The sequence below is a fragment of the Phocoena sinus genome, chromosome 6, assembly GCF_008692025.1.
Source record: "Phocoena sinus isolate mPhoSin1 chromosome 6, mPhoSin1.pri, whole genome shotgun sequence".
Taxonomy (NCBI): domain Eukaryota; kingdom Metazoa; phylum Chordata; class Mammalia; order Artiodactyla; family Phocoenidae; genus Phocoena; species Phocoena sinus.
In genome coordinates this window covers 90393848-90413305 of record NC_045768.1, presented here as the reverse complement: position 1 = coordinate 90413305, position 19458 = coordinate 90393848, and the positions used below count along the sequence as shown (strand labels likewise).

At 49.1% G+C, this 19458-nt stretch overlaps 1 protein-coding gene across 8 annotated transcripts in view; it reads left to right on the top strand.

Annotated features, from left to right (window-relative positions):
- The first annotated feature begins 11476 nt into the window (after window positions 1-11476).
- Window positions 11477-19458, top strand: part of FGD3 (FYVE, RhoGEF and PH domain containing 3) — a 44504-nt gene continuing 36522 nt past the window's right edge. For 2 of the 8 annotated variants that reach the window (XR_004350493.1, XM_032635934.1), the window contains exon 1: window positions 11480-11656. Coding sequence is in view for 5 of the 8 variants with exons in the window: in XM_032635934.1 (XP_032491825.1) it covers window positions 11558-11656 (99 nt within the window). In the remaining 3 variants the exon portion in view is untranslated. Of the gene's footprint in view, window positions 11657-19458 lie in introns of all 8 variants that reach the window. The other 6 variants (XM_032635937.1, XM_032635936.1, XM_032635931.1 and 3 more) reach the window with 4 other exon arrangements.

The window sequence follows — 19458 nt, the reverse complement described above, 5'->3', positions numbered from 1 at the left end:
TCTTGGGTAGACTCCCCTAGGAGTGGGATTGTTGGGTCACAGGGAAAATGTATGTTTAACTTCATAAGAAAATGCCAAGCAGTTTTCCAAAGCAGTTGTACAATTTTATGCTTCCACCAGCACTGTGTGAGTTTTGTTTGCTCAGCATTCTTGTCAACACTTAGTATTGTCAGTATTTTTCATTGTAGCCATTCTGGTAGGGCATGGTGATATCTCATTGTGAATTTAATTTGCATTTCCCTGATAAAGGTGATGCCGAGCACCTTCCCATGTGCTTTTTGCCCATTTAGATAACTTTTCTTAGTCAAGTGCTTTGTTTAGTCTTTTCCTCAAATTTATTTTTTTGTTAGATCATTTGTCTTTTTTCTTATTGATTTGTAGGGATTCTTTATATATTCTGGACACAAGTCCTTTGTCAGATAGATGTATTACAAATATTTGCTTTCAGTCTGTGGCATGCATTTTCATTTTCTTAATGGGCACAGGTTTTTGATGAGCACAGGTTTTTCATGTTGATGAAGTTCAGTTCGTCAAGTTTTTCTTACATGGCTAGTGCCTTTTATAGCCTAAGAAATCTTTGCTTACCTTGAATGCATGAATGTTTTCACCTATTTATTTTTAGAACATTTTTAGTTTTATTGTTCACAGTTAAGACTGTGATTCATTTCCAGTTATTTTTATGTGTGTGGTGTGAGTGGAGGGTCAAGGTTCATTTTTCCATGTAGATAACCACTTATTCCAGCTTGTTGAGAGGGTTTTCCTTTCCTATTGACAAGTGTTGGCACTTTCACTGAAAATCAACTTGATCATGTGAATGTGAGTCTATTTCTGGACTCTATTCTGTTCCATTGATCTATTTCTCTGTCCCTATGCTAATATCACACTGTCTTGATTTTTTATTTAATTTAATCTTATTATTATAGTAATGATTTTACTTAATAAATTAAATCATTTTATATTTTATAGTAAGACCTATGCTGTGGTAATCTATTGAACTGGTTCTCTATTGTTGGACATCCAGAACACCTCCAATTTTCCCCTATTACAAATATGACTGTACTGCATGTCCTTGCTCATCTGTGTGAACATGAAGGATAGACACCTGGAGCAGGCAGAGCTGTGTGGAAGGGGGTGACCTGTGTATTGTCATCCTTGTTTTGGTTGAAGCTCCAAATTGCCTCCCACAAGGTGGTGGGGGGGTGGGGGAGTGGTGCACCTCAGGCACTACTCTGACCCTTTCCAAGCCAACCTCCAGTGTTTGGTGCCTGTGGAGTGCTATCTCATGTCTTGGCTCTGTGCTTTGTCATAGAGACAGCCATGAGAGGAAGTAGAATTTTTTTGTTTGTTTTAATTATCTTAGTCTTACAAAATGATTAAAATAAAATTAGGTTATATGGCTAAAAAACCAAAAAGCTACAAGAGAAATCTCACTCCCACCCCTATCTTCATTCACCCCTTTCCTCTTGTTCTCTATAGATAACCATTTTAAACTGTTTATAAACATTTTCAAGCTTACAGAAAAATTGTAAGAATTGATTCACCAAGTGTCAATATTTCCCCATATTTGCTGTCTCTCTCTATATACATAGGCAGACTTTTTTTTGTCAGAACCATTTGAAAACAAAACCTTTCAGAGCTCATGGATGGAACGTTTTGTGGCTAGGTACTTCCTATTGTGTCACTCGGGCTCTGGTCATCTCATTTTAGTGACTAGCTGCATCATCCTTTGAGGTGGCTTTGCCAGATCCCCCCATTGTGTAAATTTCTCTCTGCAGTTAGCAGGTGGCCATGTGATTTATCAGCAAGTCCTCCCTAGGTGGGTCTTTGTTGTTTCCAGACTTGCTCTTACCAGCCCGATGCAGGGAACCACCTGCCACACTGTTGTTGTGTACCTGGGCAAGTGTGCCTGCAGAACTGATTTCCGGAGAGTTGAATTCAGGGCGTATGTGTCCTTTCACCCTCCCATCCACCATGTGGAAGGAGCCTCTTCCCACAGCCTCACCTCCCCCCTCCTCCAGTCTTTGCCAATCTGACGGGGAGAAAATGTATCTCAGTGTGGCTGTAATCTGTAGTTCTCTCATTACGTGTGAGGCGTTTAAGAACCACTCACATTTCCTTTTCTATGATTATCTATTCCTGCCGTTCGCCCAGAGTTACTGGCTTGTGGATCATTCCACAGTTCCACTCACCACCCCCCACCCCCAACACCCTTATTTGGACTAAATGATGGAGAATGACTCATCTGATGGCAGATCAGCCATCTGAATCTTAAAAAAAAAAAAAAACTGAACCATTTTGGAATAAAACCAAATTTAGGTTGTGTCAGATTAACTCATCTAACTCCACATGTATAAATCTGATAAACAGCAAACAAATTACTTTACATCTGGTAGCTGGTTTTATCATCCTTTTGTCCCTCATGCTGCCTCACTGATTGACACATGAGCCAGGAAGTTATTTAGAATGTGAAATGCCGTAAGAGACAAGATTTTGTGAGAAAGCCTACCTTGCTCATGGCCTCGCAACAGGACTGTTCCATCTCATTAAAATATTCAGTACTGAATTTATAATCCCTTTATTATGGAGTAATTTTAGATATACAGACAAGCTGCAAAGATAATACAAGTTCCTATACCCTTCACCCAGCTTGCTCCAGCATGGGCATCTACAAAACCAGGTTCCATTTGTCAAGAAATTGGCATTGGTAGAATACCATAAACTGCAGTCTGTAGTCAGATTTCACAGCATCCAATCTGGGGTACCATCTTATATTTAGTGTATTGTATTTAAAAAAATTTTTTTTAAGCTTTTATTTTGTAAGAGTAGTTTTTCTTTCACAGCAACGTTAAGAGGGCAAAGGGATATTCCCATATACCCCTTGTCCCTACACATACATAGCCTTCTCATTAACAACCCCAGCACCTCCCCCAGAGTGGTACCTTTGTTGCAGTTGACTAACCTACATTGACAGATCATAATCATGCAAAGTCCATAGTTTACATTAGGTTTCACTCTTGGAGTATATTGGATTTTAATGTTATATGTGCCCAGAGTTCTACTAAAAGATAGATAGAAGAGAGAATTAGGTTCTCTTTGTATAAGTTTTTATACAAGGAAATAAAACACCTTGTCTTAATGTTTCTAATGTCTTGTCACAGCATATTGAATAAATGTTGGTTTTACCATTTTTCATCTTTCTATATTTATAGCAACAGTGAGAGATTTTCAATGTTCTGAAAAACATTTCTAAAGGTCCTGGAAAATGGTAGTTTTCCCCTTTGGTCGGGACCACTTTGCAGGCCATTTTCTTGGTTCCACACTGCTGTCCCGTGAGGATTGCCTGCTGCCTGGCCGGTGAGGAGGGATTTCTTGATGCCTGCTCTGGGTCGTTGTGTTGGCACAGGATACACCATCAGGGACACTGAAGTGGTGTTGGCGTGTGGTTTTGGCCTGATCCCCAAGGACACAGAGAGGACCGTGGGGCAGGGAGTGCATGCAGGGGCCAGCAGCAGTGCTGAGGGGCTCTGATAGGAGACCAGTGGGCTGACAGCTCTTGGAGGATCCAGAAGAGTGGCTGCTCCGTGTGTCTCCCGAGTTGCCCAGTACTGAAGCAGCGATTGCCCAATACCCTTGGTCCAGAGTGTCCACCTAATGGTTCAAAAGAGTGTCCTGGGAGAGGTCGCTGGCACCTACAGCACTGAAGGACAGCGAGAGCTAGGTCATCTCAGATCAGCACAGGCAAGAAGACAGGGCTACCCCCAGCCCTGCCACTTCCTGGTGACGAGGAAACTGGAGGCTCTGTTCTCTGCTCTGCTTAGAGACAGAGGATTTGATGGGATCTCTGAGCGTCCACTCAGAATGTACGCAGGTGGGTTAGGTACCCCCTTTTCTAACAGGGGCTTTTCCATTGCTGGCAGCTATGAGTAAACTCTGAATTTGTCCGCATGGGAAAGAGTCTTAAACATCAGAGTCTCATACGGGGCTTAGATATGATCGCAAAGCTCAATGACACATACAGTATAGGTGAGAGGAGACTTTTGCCCAGAGCTAGTGCCTTTGCTGTCCCCTGGCCTCTGTGTCTGCAGGAAAACCTCAGTGAGGTCTGGCCACACATTTGATCCTGCACATTCTGGGGCCATCAGATGTCCACAGCCAGGGACACCCTTGCATGACCAGAGGATGCACCCTGGTGGTTGATCTTATTCTGAGCAGCATTTGGGGTGGGCCTGTGGGTGCCAAGTTACCCCACAAATCCAGCCCAGGCAGAGTCTGGCTCAGGCATGTGCTTACTAAACACCAGCTGGGAAAGAAGGGTCCTACCAGCAGACCAGAACCATGAAGGGGGACTGGTGGAGATACTCGAGGAAGGCTGTGACCCTGCTTCTGGGGCTGGGTTGATGGTGGTTGTTGGGAGATGTGGAGTGGGACAGAGAGAGAGAGGAATGGGGATGAGCTGGAACCTGCTAGCACTCCTGTTTGGGTCTCTCTCATCTAATCACAATGACTTTCAGAAAGGGAGGCACCCATCATCAAAAAATCTAGAAACAATAAATGCTGGAGAGGGTGTGGAGAAAAGGGGACACTCTTGCACTGCTGGTGGGAATGTGAATTGGTTCAGCCACTATGGAGAACAGTATGGAGGTTCCTTAAAAAACTACAAATAGAATTACCATATGACCCAGCAATCCCACTACTGGGCATATACCCTGAGAAAACCAAAATTCAAAAAGAGTCATGTGGGGGCTTCCCTGGTGGCGCAGTGGTTGAGAGTCCGCCTGCCGATGCAGGGGACACGGGTTCGTGCCCCGGTCTGGGAAGATCCCACATGCCGCAGAGCGGCTGGGCCCGTGAGCCATGGCCGCTGAGCCTGCGCGTCCGGAGCCTGTCCTCCGCAACGGGAGAGGCCACAACAGTGAGAGGCCCGCGTAACGCATAAAAAAAAAAAAAAAAAAAAAAAAAAAAAAAAAAAAAAAAAAAAAAGAGTCATGTACCAAAATGTTCATTGCAGCTCTATTTACAATAGCCCGGAGATGGAAAGAACCTAAGCGCCCATTATCGGACGAATGGATAAAGAAGATGTGGCACATATACACAATGGAATATTACTCAGCCTTAAAAAGAAATGAAATTGAGATATTTGTAATGAGATGGATAGACCTAGAGTCTGTCATACAGAGTGAAGTAAGTCAGAAAGAAAAAGACAAATACCGTATGCTAACACATATATATGGAATTTAAGGGAAAAAAATGTCATGAAGAACCTAGGGGTAAGACAGGAATAAAGACGCAGACCTACTGGAGAACGGACTTGAGGATATGGGGAGGGGGAAGGGTGAGTTTTGACAGGGCGAGAGAGAGTCATGGACATATACACACTAACAAACGTAGTAAGGTAGATAGCTGGGGGGAAGCAGTCGCAAGGCACAGAGATATTAGCTCGGGGCTTTGTGACAGCCTGGAGGGGTGGGATGGGGAGAGTGGGAGGGAGGGAGACGCAAGAGGGAAGACATATGGGAACATATGTATATGTATAGCTGATTCACTTTGTTATAAAGCAGAAACTAACACACCATTGTAAAGCAATTATACCCCAATAAAGATGTTTAAAAAAAAAAAAAAAAAGAAAGGGAGGCACCGCTTCACTTTCATCTCCCAGATCATGGGCAAATTTCCTTGTGACCAGCCCTAACTCAGGTCCCCAGGGAGAATGGGTTCTGGGGGACAAAGGTCCAGCTTAGCTCGTCGACAGTCTGGGGTCCAGTCCTCTCCAGCTGGTAGCTCCTGGCCTGACTTCCATGCATTTGCCTGGCAGATGGGGAAGAGGGAGCTGGAAGATTGCGTGGGCATTTTTTGAGAGGCCAGGCCTGAAGGGGGCATGTTGCTCCCATTGTCCAGTGCTGACAACATGGCCCATCATCAGCCGGGGAGGTCGGGAGTGATAAGATGTGGTCACTTCACTCTCCAGAAGAAAGTGGAGGCGGTACTGTCCTGTACTTCTCACACTCAAGGAAGTGCAAATAAGAAACAACCAGATGTGGCCATTTCATGTTCAATATTTTATACTATAAAAATACTCATTTTCGGGCTTCCCTGGTGGCGCAGTGGTTGGGAGTCTGCCTGCCGATGCAGGGGAGGTGGGTTCATGCCCCGGTCCGGGAAGATCCCACATGCTGCGGAGCGGCTAGGCCCGTGAGCCATGGGCGTGGAGCCTGCGCATCCGGAGCCTGTGCTCCACAACGGGAGAGGCCACAACAGTGAGAGGTCCGCGTACCACCAAAAAAAAAAAAAAAAATACTCATTTTGGATGACCTCTGTTCCTCAAGCTGGGACACAGCACTCTCGGAGTGAATGGAGAACCAGGGAGTTCAGGGTTGGGCAGGAAATTAATGTACAGATGTACAGAGAGACAAACAAATTTATAGAGAGACTCCATAAACCCTGGACTTAACCCCCAAGGCCTCTTTCTTCACGCTTTCCACTGTTCTTCGTACAGACCTGTTTGTTGAAGGCACAACAGTAAAGTCAGGTAAGAATCACGGGATTGGAGATACACGAAACGTAGCTAACATTCAATTCACGAATCACTCGGTTTATTGCACACAATCAACACACAACACAGCTTAGTCAAAGTAGGGAGAAAACAGGAAAGGGGGTAACGAACCACTCCAGGGACAAGTCCCGGAAGGAGGCATCTCAGCACCAGTAGCAGTCTCTGGTCCAGCAACGGGTGTCTTGACAAGTGTGAGTGGAAAGTCGCTTCTGTTCCAACAGAGCCTCCGGCAGGTCCGTCTGGAACAGCTCTCAGCAGCGTGGAGGTGGGTCCTCCAGCAAAGAGCCTTTAAGTCATTTGGTTCAGTGGTCTCAACTTTTAAGAAGTCAGTAAGGTGTCATGGTTACGCCCCAGGGAGTTTTGTCTCTATTAGTCACCCCTCTGTTCCCGAAATCTTTCCAAGGATGTTGCCAAACAAGCTCCTTATCTATATTACACTCTCAGTGTATTACACTCACAGTCCTGTATTGGACATTTCAAAACAACCAGTATGGAAATTCACGTTCACCACTGTGAGTCCACCTTGAATTACTTAATGTAGCTTAAATCTTATGCGTTTCACACAAGATGAGTAGGAATCATAACACAAAATAAATCGTATCACAAGACCTTCCTGGATTCCGTGTCGGCCTGTGCCTTATTCCAAGAGACTGCCCCATACTCTCCTCTGTGAGGGCTGAGAGCTAGGCAGCAGCCCCACCTTGGGATGTGGGCTCTGTCCCATTCAATGTCCCCAAGACCAGTTTCTTATGGCTGGCCTGAGGCACTCTCCCTTTCGATCACCTCTTGAGTGAAATGAGTGAACATTCCCCCTGGTAGAAAGGTCTCTGCTCACCCGTTCTCTCCAGCCTTTGGTTCCACACAAGTCCCTTTTGGTGACTGCTTTCAGGGTTCTTCTGCCTTCCTCAGACCTAGGGCCGCCCCCAGGTCCTTGCCAGCTGTCCTGGTAGGTGGGGCTGGGGGTTTCTGGGGCAGAGCTGGGGCTGTAGGGGGAGCCCTCCTGATCAGTGTTGCCCCCTGTGCAGTGAGCTGCTTGGGGGAGGAGTGAGCATCCCCTTTGGAGGATGGATGGGCAGAGGGAGGACGGTTTGGGGCACTTGGCCTTCCCCTGAAGAGCCTCTGATTTGTGAAGCTATTCAGGGCCATCGAGAGTGAATAACAGAATCTTCACCATTGTTACCAGGGAACCCTTCAGGGTTGAGGAAACAATTTGGACCGTTGGGTCACTGATGAAATAATTGGATAGAGAAATAGGAATGTGTACCATTAATACCCTGTAGTCACCTCTTCACCTTGGGCTGATGCCCCCTGACCTTAAGGTGATGCCCATTTCCTGACGACCATATTATATCATTGCATAACAGATCTATCTATTATTGCGTAACGAAATGCCCAAAACCTTAGTGGCTTAAGAAGACCGTAAACACTTACCAACTCAGTTTTGGTGGGTCAGCAATTTGGATACAGTTTATCTCTGGCTTGGGGTCTCTTGTGAGTCTGCAGTCTTACCCAGAGACTTGACTCTGGGTAATTCACTCCCTCATGGCAAGTTGGTGCTGGCTGTTGGCTGGGGGCCCAGCTCCTCCACACATGGGGCTCTCCTCAGAGATGCTTGAGCACTATCATGACGTGGCAGCTGGCTCCCCCAGAGCAACTGACCCAGGAGGGAAAGGCAGAAGCTGCAATGTGATGGGTGACCTGGCCTCAGAAGTCACCCTCGATATTTCTGCAGTGTCCTATTGGCTGCATTACGGGGTCAACCCTATTCAAAGGGGGCATGGCTGCAGAAGAGTGGGATCACCAGGAACCATCTTGGGAGCCGACTGCTACAAGCACACTCCTTGTTGGATGGTGTCACCTCCCAGTGGAGACCCCCATCTCAGGATGAGAGGGCACTTCACCCCAGTTCTGCTTTTTGGCCAAGCCCCGCCACCACATGACCTTTGGGTCATTATATCTGGTCTGCTGCTGTGCTGTCAGGGTTCATCTCTGCTTTCTTAGGTCAGTTCTGCACAGCAGAGTCTGGGCTTGGGTCTCCATGTCCTGATGGAGTCCCCCTGCCCTTCTCTTGTCTGAGGGATGTCAACAAGGGGAAGGGCTGTGCTGGAGGATGGTAGCAGGCACTGTCCTTCCCAGCCTGGGCTGGAAGCATTCCAGTGGTCAATCTGCCACAGGCCAGGCTCTCGTTCCTCACAAAAACTCCAACCACGCATCCTGTATTATCTCCATTTTATGAGAAGAATTGGAGCTCCGAGGGGCTCAGTGATGTGTGGAGGTCACACAACCTGTGAGCCAGGATGTGAAGCCAGGTGCCCCTGAAACACAGGCCACCCTGTCTTCTGTCACCTTCTGGCCAGGCTACTCTGAGACCTCAGCAAAGGCTGGGGGTCAGATGGAACTCATCCTCACCTTGGTCTTCAGATTCCTGGAGGGAGATGCACTTATGTATCCTAGAGCTGGGCCTGGGTCCAGGTTGGCCATACTCCTAGGGTCTGGCGCATGGTGGCTTTCACTGCAATTATTCATGGAGGTGAGTGAGAGCTCATCAGAGTCCTAGCTGTACAATTCTTCAGATCTTTGGTTGAAAGGAAGACTATCTGGAGGTGAAAGTGGGTAGCATGTCTCAGCCTACCCCCTCCCAAACAACGGGTAAATATTTAGTAGAACTGAGGAAGTAAGTCCCTTCTCCAGTTGTTGTGGGCATCACTTAGGAACTCGTGGAGAAACATGGCTGTGTGCTCTGCCAAGGGAGGTCAGGGTGGGCTGGAGAAATGATCTCATTAAATGGCCCTTTCGATGATTTCATTCGTTACACTCACATGATCCCTGTGTGTTAGGTACTGCCTCTGAGGGGGGCTCTATGGTGACACCCTTGCAACAACAAGGAAACTAAGGCCCAGAGAAATTGCTTTGTTTTTTAAAAAGCATGTAAGCCTGGATGAAGAATCCATCATTTAAATTAGGTCAGAATTCGTGGTCTAAGCCTTGTAGGAATCCTGTATCTTTATGTATTTACCTTCACCCTAGAAGTCATGGAGCCCTCCTTGTGGGTGCTGGATTGGGCTGGAGCATCTGTTGTGGAACAGGTCTCCTCAGGAAGTGGTGGGGGACTGGCTTCACCCCTGGGAGCATCTTGAAATAATCTGTTTTCAGTGGGACCTCTCAATTTTCCAACCGTCTGTGGCCATTTTCACCGTTCCCACCAAAGAAGACCTGAAGAAACCTCTGGGGGCCCATTGGGCCCTTTCTTTGATCTAGGGGCCACTGCCTGTGTGGTCTGGGGCCAGCCCCACCGCTCAGGCACTGAACCCACTGACGATCCCTCTCTGAGGGTCTGAGCGACAGGCGCCTGGAGGTCTGCTTAGAAAAACCCACAGAGGCAGAGGCAGAATGGCTGCAGCCTCCACGCCCAGAACAACTCAGGGACACCCAAGCAGCCTGTTAAACTTTAAACCAACACAGGCCAGGCTGGCCTGGGCCTTGGACAGCGTTCCAGCCGGTTTGGGCTGTATTTTTGCAAATAAGGCAGGGGGAGAACCAGTGAGCTTGGATGTGTGATAGTGCGGAAATGCAAATGCACTGTCGTTTAGTGACCCATATTGCGAAAACCAGCAAAAGGAAGTTGTGTTTTGCTGCTGCCTGAAGTCAGTCCTGGAGAGAAGTGTGTGTGCCGCAGAAGACAGGTGAGTGGTGCTGGCTTCGGGGTCTTCGCCAGCCCTGAGAGGCTGTGCTGGTCCTGTAAGGGGTACTTTCAGGGTCAGGGGAAGTTCAGAGCAGGACCCATTCAGGGTCGGATGTTTTCAAGGCAGGAAGCTGCCGTGGTGGCGCTGAGTGATGTCTTGTGTCCCTTTGTCTTCCTGTGGTGCCTCTGGCATGATTTGTAACAAGTCAGGTTATTGTGGGCATCATCGAACAGCAAACAATCACACTTGCCAGGACAGTGTTGGGTGTCATCTGCAGTGGCTTAGACTCTAGCAAAGATGAACCTGAGGCGAGGGTCCCTGAGTAGGCTGGGCCTACGGAGGACGGATGAATGGTCCCAAACACGGTCCCTAGGGGGCTAGGCCTTTCCACATGGTGAGGCTCCAGAAGATTCCTCTGCAATCTGCATTTTAGGTACTGACAGACAGGGCCTGTCCATGATAGTGCTACTAGGAAGGAAGGCCAAGCCCATCAGGGTCTCCTCAGAATCCCACACTGTGCCCAGACAGTGCAGGGTGGTGGGCGGACCACCTGTGAGAGGCTCGCAGACTGGGGGAGGCTCATGGGCAGCCATGGGGTACCAGAGGCAGTCGTGTTTGTGCCTGTTGTACAGAGCGGACACGTTCTAGGGTACGACTGCACCCAGAGCACTTGGCTCCCAGGACCCTCTGGGGTTTGTAGTGTGGGAGTCCCTGTGGTTGCTGGCAATCAGCCCATTTACAGCTTCTTGCAGTCGGTGAGGTGCTGTGGAGTCCCCTTGGGAGGTGGAAAGTTGGGCCTGGGGTTCTCTGAGACCCCACTGGAGAGGGGAAACTGAGCATGGGGCAGCAGGTGGCTGGTGCCCTGCTGGTGTTCGTGGCCAACTGGGACGTTTGGCTTGCAGCCCCTCCCCCCAGCTTGTGACTTTGGGCAGATGCTTCGACCACTTAGCTTTCCTGTATGTGAACTGGGGTCTGAGTGGTGCCGGGCTCCGGAGGTGAGCACAGCCCCCTGGAGGCTGGGTGTGCTTCGGGCAGCTCTGCTACTATTCGGATTAGTCCTCAGACAAAGCCCGGGGTGACCTCGCTCCGCTGTTCTTTCAGGAGAGGAAACTGAAGGTCACAGAGAAACTGAGGCCCACCGTTTGCCCTAGACCATGGACTGCAAGACGCCAAGCCGGGAAAAGTCAAACCTTTGAAGCCTGACAGCTTGACTGGCAAGTGGCCCTGGGGCTGGGTGGGGCCGGGCGCGGAGGGGGAGGAAGTGGTTTGTCTCCAGCTGGTTGGGTGCAGGAGGCCAGAGGCCCTGGTTCCGCTCCTCTGGCTGATGTCTGTCTCCGCACAAAAACCAGCACCTCCAAATATGCAGTGCCTCGCAAAGCGGGACAAGACTGTGTGCTCTGCACACACAGAAGCCTGGACTGTGGTAGGTCTGTTGGGGTTAAAGCTGAGATGTGGTAGTGAGGCCCCAGAGGAAGGGTGAGGCTTTGCTGCCCGGAGCCCCTTGAGAACCTAGGGTGGCAGGTGTCCCTGGACTCAGAACAGTGACCATGGAAGAGTCGCTGATCCAGTGCCAGGAGCACCTGCCTTGCTGCATCATTGCCACCTTCTCCAGGTGGGATCTGACGACCCCCCTGACAGATGAGGAAACAGGTCCATGAAAAAGTGGGTGAACATAGGGGTAAAAATGTAAGCTTGGGGCAGTATTAACCATAGCCGAGATGTGAAATCCAAACCTGGATGGGGTGTCACTCACTTGCATGACCCCCTGGCTACCCACAGCTATGAGATCCATCCTGGCTCCAACCACCAGGTCCCATCCCCTCCCTTTCTGGGCTCACCCACCTCGGCACACTGTCAGCTCTTCAGATGGCCTGGCTGACTCTTATTTGCTTTGTGCTCTTCCCTCTGTCTGATGCTATCTGATGCTGTTCCCTCTGTCTGGGACACTGTTCTCTCTGCCTCAGATGCTGTTCTCTCTGTCTGAGATAATGTTCCCTCTGCCTGGGATACTGTTTCCTCTGTCTGGGACACTGTTCCCTCTGCCTGAGTTGCTGTTGCCTCTTCCTGGGACACTGTTCCCTCTGTCTGAGACTCTATTCCCTCCGTCTGGGATGCTGTTTCCCCTGTTGGGACATTGTTTCCTCTGTCTGAGATGCTGTTCCCTCTCTCTGCAATGCTGTTCCCTCTGTCTGAGGCTCTGTTCCCTCTGCCCGGGATGCTGTTTCCTCTGTCTGTAATGCTGTTCCATCTGTCTGGGATACTGTCCCCTCTGTCTGAGCCCCCATGTGTGATGACTGGTCACCTAGGTCCCCAGTGAAGTGGATGGTGGCTGTCCTTACACATCAGCTCTGGGGGTTTTGGTGGGGCCCACTTGGAGCCCCTCGGTGCCCAGGACACAGAGCTCTTGCTGGTGCAGGTGTGTGGCTTTAGGAAGGTGAATCCATTGTCTGGGTGTCCCTTTCGCTGTAATTACCTAACAAGGTCACTGTGAAGTTAGATGAGACGACCGTGGGGCTGTCGAGTGACGGACTGTAGGAGGTGGGATTTGACCTTCTGTAATATTGATTTGCATTTTATATTTTCAAAATTTGGACTCAGCCAGAGGACATTTTTGTATGGTTATGTAAAAGTACATATTAGAAGGGAAATAAGACCGCTTGCGATGCCGATTCAAATTCATCTATTCACTTTCTCACTGAACATGCTTACTGAGTCCTGCTGTTTGCCAGGTGGGGGACCATGTGAAGGAGGTGAGATTTCCACCTGTGTGGGCTGCAGCCAGTGGGGAGTGGAGGTGGGAGGTGTGGGTGAGCCTGGAGGAGTAGCGGGGATGGAGGAGGGGCGGCCTCATCTGGGGAAGGCCTGTCACAGAGCAGGAAGTGAGTTCAGGGAGCTGCACCAGGCTGTTCCTCTAGAGGGAGCACCTTGCAAAGGCCCTGAGGTGGCTCAGTGGGGAAGGAGCGGCAGAGTTACCTCTGTGCTCAAGGATTTCAGTGTCAATTGGAAGCTGTTGGAAAGTTCTTGTCTGTTTTGTTTCATTACTTTTTTAAATAAAAATTTCAAACATAATCAAAAGTAGAGAGAAGTATGTAGTGAGCCCAGGGTGCCCAATGGAGGAGGTCAGAATGGAACAAGGAGCCCCCCTTGCCCCACCCCAAGTGTGGGCCTGGAGGTCTTGGGTACTGCAGAGATCAACCTTTTTCCCCAAAAGCTTTATTACAAAACATTTCAAACATACAGCAAAGCTCCAAGAATTTTACAGTGTCCCCTCCTGAGATTCTATTTGCTTTATCACACATCTACCTGCCTGTGCAAGGAAGGATTTATTTTTTATTTCAAAGGTTGTGACTTCATTTTTATAGTTGCTTTTAATGTATGGTAATGTACAGTGTCTGTAGTGTTTATATTTATACTCCTTCTAGATGAAAGTAAAATTAAAACGGAAACAAAATATGAAACAGAAATAAGTATAGAAAATTTAAAAACACGAAATAAAGAAAAATATTAAGTAAATACATAAGTAAAAAGATTAAGTCGAAACAGTGCAGGGACTTCCCTGGTAGTCCAGGGGTTAAGACTCCATGCTGCCAATGCAGGCAGTATGGGTTGGATCCCTGGTCAGGGAACTAAGATTCCACATGCTACGCAGCGTAGCCAAAAAAAAAAAAGAAAAAGAAGGAAACAGTGCAGCGGTCCGTTTCCCAGGCACAACCACCCTGCGCACAGCGCAGCCCTGCATGTAACCCCTCTTGTCATAGCTCCTTACACTGCACCCAGTGCGTTCCCTGAGTTTCTGGCAATCCAGCTCTGGGCACACGTCATCACTACTGGGCTCATTGTGTGATTTCACACAACTCCTACTGCAGCTGAGCAGGCCCTGTGACAGGGGACCTGGGAGCTTCAGGCGATGCTAATGGCTGAAGACCATCACCCTGGTGAGGTGTCCTGCCCATGTTTGTCATTTAGGGCCACTAAAAATGTATGACATGGCCAGTTGAGGGTAGAGTGCTGTGCACTGCCTCAAGCTTTAAGAACCTTTGCAGGACTGTTGTTGGGTCCAATTTTACAGACAAGGAAACTGAGGTTTGGGGAAGTTGAGCTTATCTCTGGTTACTGGGTCAATAAGTGGTAGAAACTGATCACTCTGGATGCAGGGCCTCAGGCCCACTGTGCTGCTGCCTCCCTGGATCCACGCAGGAGGGCCAAAGATGCATCATGCAATCCATGGGGGCTGTCATGCCCCCATAGGCCCAAGAAGACGGCCTGGGGTCAGAGCAAGGAGGAGTCCAGGCAGGGCCTCTACATAGCTGGAGTTGGCTGGCCCTCCCTGGTGGGCAGGGGGCTCTAGCCCTCCCACCTCCCTCCCAGTGAGGCACCTGTGGTCTCAGGAGTGTAATCAACTGGGAAATCATCCTGCATTTTCCCCACAATCATTTATTGAGCCTCTAATAATGATACCCATGTTCTGTGCTGGGCCATGAGCTGTCTCTGAGCCTCACCTCGTCAGGTGGGGGACCAAAAGATGGTCTGGAGGCCGAGGTCAGAGCCAGAGCCACACAGAGCATGGGCCACAGTCCAACCATCCAACCACCCCCCAGGTCTGTTCGAGGCCCTGCGCTGGGGGCCATGTTTCCTGAGGAGTAGCGTGGGCAGTGCAGGGTGACGATGCATCAGCAGCGGGGTGAGAGGTTTACAGGCAGCTCTTGCTCAGGGCCAGGCCTCTCCACAATCGCACGTCACTGTGGGCCTCGAGGCTTCCGGGTGGGTGAGTGGAGAAAAAGCCTGGGTTTGAGGCCCAGGGTGACAGGAATGCAGGGCAGGGAGTAAGTTTTCAGTGCTTTCGAATCACTGTCACTTTGACCCTAATTTACAGAAATTTCTATGCAAACCTTTCTGAAATGCATTCCTTTTTTTAAAAACTTTTTTATTTTTTACTGTGGTAAAATACACAAAACATAAAATTTACCGTTTTAACCACTTTTAGGTGTACAGCCCAGCGGCATTAAGTACATTCACGTTGTTATGCACCATCGCCACCATGCATCTCCAGAACTTTTTTATCATTCCAAAATGAAAATCTATTCCATTCAGTACTAACTCCCCATTCCCCAGTCTCAGTTCCACCATTCTACTTTCTGTCTCTATGATTTGCCCCCTCCAGGTACCTCACCCAAGCGGAATCTTAATATTTATCCTTTTGTGTCTGGGTTGTTCCAGACACACACTTCCTCGAGGTTCATTCATGTTGAAGTAGGCTTCCACCTTTTGGCCACTGTGAAAAATGCTGCTCTGAACCTTTGTTCACATGTGAACAGGGGGCAAACATCTGTTCGAGTCTCTGCTTTCAATTCTTCTGGGAGAAATGCGTTCTTGAGGACATAAGGGATTCATGTTGGAATTTGGTGTTGAAACAAATGCAGCTTCTCTAAGAAAAGCTGCAGCACACCCAGGAGCGTTAGGACCCGCACCTACCTCACACCCCCGCTGTCCAGCCTGCAGGCCCCTGCCCAGTCACCAGTATCCCAGTACTAGAACGGACAGGTAACTTTTGCTTCTTTTTTGTTTTTCCATAATATCTTTTTCTTTAAAAAAAAATGACCCATCACTCATGCGGTTTAAAAAAATAACAGTGGGCTTCCCTGGTGGCGTAGTAGTTGAGAGTCCGCCTGCCGATGCAGGAGACAGGGGTTCGTGCCCCGGTCCAGGAAGATCCCACATGCCGTGCCATGGCCGCGGAGCCTGCGCGTCTGGAACCTGTGCTCCGCAACGGGAGAGGCCACAACAGTGAAAGACCTGCGTACCGCAAAAACAAAAACAAAAACAAAAACAAAAAAAAAAACAGTAAATTTTTAAAGTGATGGTGTGAACTGTTTGGGGAACATCTGAGCAGGGTGTCCCAGCAAGCTGGGGTGGTGCTGTGCTGATCCGTCTCCTTTCCTCCCCACTCTGCTGGCCCCATCCCGCCCCGAGGTCCCATTGACCCCAGCGAATTTTGAAGCATGTGGCACCCCACAGTACCTGTGTCCATCTCTGTGTTCTCAGCACACAGGATGGAGAACGCAGACTGTACCAGCTGCAGCCAGGGCACTTCCCGGGCTGAGGCCCCAAGGCAAGTATTGCACTTCTGGATCCTGACACTGGAGCGCAGGCACCCCTGGGTCACTGGGCAGCTTTGCTGACATGTCATTGATTGCTACATCTGGCATGGCCAACGCAGCCAGACTTTTGTCACTGCTAATACAGCCTTGTGGGTTTCTGCAGCCTTGTCTCCCAGCCTGCAACCTGCGTGCAGCCCAGCAGTTTCTGGTATCGCCCTATGGCGCTTTCAGTATTGTTTGGATTACCTCCTTCACGTAACCAACCACCTGGACATGGTAGGGTAAAGAGCAACCCCACCAAGGATTGTCATCTCTCATGATTCTGGGGCTCGTGGGGTGCATTCCCATGGCTCTCACTCAGGGTTTCTCTGGGACTGTTGCCAGCGAGGGCTGGAACTGTTTCAAAGTCTTCTTCTCAGGCTCACACATCTGATGGCTGCTGCCAGCTGTCAGCTGGGGCTCCACATGCCGGGGCCACTAAGCCATGTCAGTGACAAGACACCAAGGTCTCTGCCCACTTGGGGCCTCCAGGGTACCAGGTGACAGGCAGCAAGTGAGATGGGCATAATGGTGGATTTAGTGGGGGTTCCTACACTGTTTCCAAGGTGGGGACGTCCAGCGGCAGGTCTGTAAGACTATCCCTGCCCATCTCAGGCAGCTACCAAGCGGTTCAGAGACTCCAGGGCAGGCGCCACAGCATTCATGCTACCCCATCCAACTGGCTACTGTGGATGGAGCCACTTAACGGTCCACAACGCACTAGATAGTGGGGCACATTTAATTTCTCTGTACTTCTCCAGTCCCCACACCTCCCCCAGTCCCAGGTTTGGGGCCTTTGATGCTGGGTGGTGGCAGCCTCGGGTGTCAGGGGCCCTGGGTCCTGAGTTCGGCAGCAGGCTCAACTCACCTGGGGTGGGCTCCCTCAGCTCAGGGCTTCTAAAGGGAGAGCTGAGTGGCTGGGAAGACAGAAATGACAGATGTTCCTTGGCTTCTCCGTGATTACACGTCCCTGGCCTGGGGCATGTCAGAATGAGCCCGGAGCCCAGTCCAGGGGGTTCAGAGCAGCATGTCTGGGGGACCCAGCTCCTGGGTGCTGATTACCCCAGGCCAGCATGGCCAGGGTCAGCCTTGGCGTCCTTGTCTGAAACATGGAATGTCACCCACCTTGGTGATTGTGGCTGAGCAAGGGTACAAAAGCACACAGCACATCTCCTGGCACATGGGGTGTGTGGGTGTGTATGTACAATTGGATATGTGTTTATATGTATTTGTGTATGTGTGCATGTGCATATGTGTGTACACGTGTGGAGGCATGTGTGTGTTTATATGTGTGTATGTTGGGCACCCTTGGACATGTGTTTCCTCTCCCCCAACCCTACCCTAGCCTCTGGCTCTGAGCAGTGTGGAGGGGAGGCTGGAACTGGACTGGCCTGCCCTGCACTCACTTTGGCCTTGGACAGGCAGCAGGGAGACCAGTCCTGAGGTAAGCGAGGCTGTGGGCTGTATCCTGTGGCTTCCCAAATCAGATCAGAGGGTCGTCTGATCTTTAGGAAGGTTGCTCTGCAACGAGGACCTTCCTCCACCACGTACTCTGCTCCCTGGAGGGTGTCTTTATGCTGAGCCCTGGGCTTCCCAGTCTGGCCGAGCATGGTTCAGTTGCCCTTGCACTAAAACCCTTGGAAGATAAGATGGTCATGGCTAAAGGGCCTCCAGAGGAAAGGCACACTTCCTCCCTTTGAAGGGTATCCAGGCAGGCCAGCCTCCCCAGCCTCTGGGCCTGCCACACCCCTCACCACTCTCCTCTACATGATTCATTGTCCCTTCTGTAACAAGGAAAATGACACTTGGTGAGTGTCAGCAACTCACCAAGTTTGCACAGCTCAGAGGTATCACCTTCCACGGGGTATAATCAACATACAATTAACTGCATATGTTTAAAATGTACAATTTGACGTTTCGACATACACATATACACCTGTGAAAGTGTCGCCACTGCCAAGATGATGAGCATAGCTGTCACCCCTTGAGGGCTTCTCTGTGTTCCGTTGTAACCCCCACACCACACCTACCCCTCCTTCCAGGCGACATCCCTGTCTGCTTTCTGGCAGCACCTGTTAGTGTACATTTCCTAGAACTCTATGTAAATGAGAAAAAAGTAGGTGCCTTTTTTTTGTCCGTCTTCTTTCACCTGGCACAATTATTTCTAGATTCATCCATGTTGTTCAGAAGTATTCTCTTTTCCCCTCAATGGTTGAAAGATTTGTGTAGAATTGGTATCAATTTTGGTCATTATTTTTCTCAAATATTTTTCAAGCTCACTCCTTTTTTGAGACTCCACATATATATTCTGGTTACACAGATATTATGCTGCTTAAAGTTTCTCCACATCTCACAATTCATTCTCGCTCTTTCATTTTAGATAGCTTCTATTGTCTCTCTAAACTCACTAATTTTTCTTCTACAATATCTAATCTGCCATCAGTCCCTTCCAGTGGGTCTTGATCACACACTTTGTGGTTTTCATCTCTGGAAGTTGGATTTGCATCTTTTTTTTATCCTTCATGTTTCTACTGACCTTTTAAATATAATGCGGGTAACTGCTGCTGCCTTAATGACCTTGTCTTGTCTGGTAATTCTAACATCTGTATCATATGTGGGTCAATTTCAACTCACTGCCTTTTTCTCCTCACTATGGGTTGTGTATTCCTGCCCTCAGTGTCTGGTAATTTTTGGTTGGATGCCAGACACTATAAATCTTACCTTACTGGATGTTGAATATGTTTGTGCTCTTATAATTGTCCTTAGGCATTGTTTAGGGAGGCAGTTAAGTCGTTTGTAAACAGATGGACTTTCCTGTTAAAATTCATCAGTATTTGTTAGGTGGGACCTGAGCAGAGCTCACCATGGGGCTAACTATGCCCCACACTGAGGCAAGACCCTTCCAAGTTCTCTAACTCCCTGTGGATCTTGGGGTTTCCAGTCTAGCTGGTGGAAACAGGCATATTCCTTGCCCTGTGTGAGCACCAGGCGATGTTCCCTTTGACCCTCTCACGTAGATCTTTCTCCAGCATTGCAGTTTCCTCACACATGCACTGAGCCATCTCCAAGGGCCCTTGTCAGCTCTCTG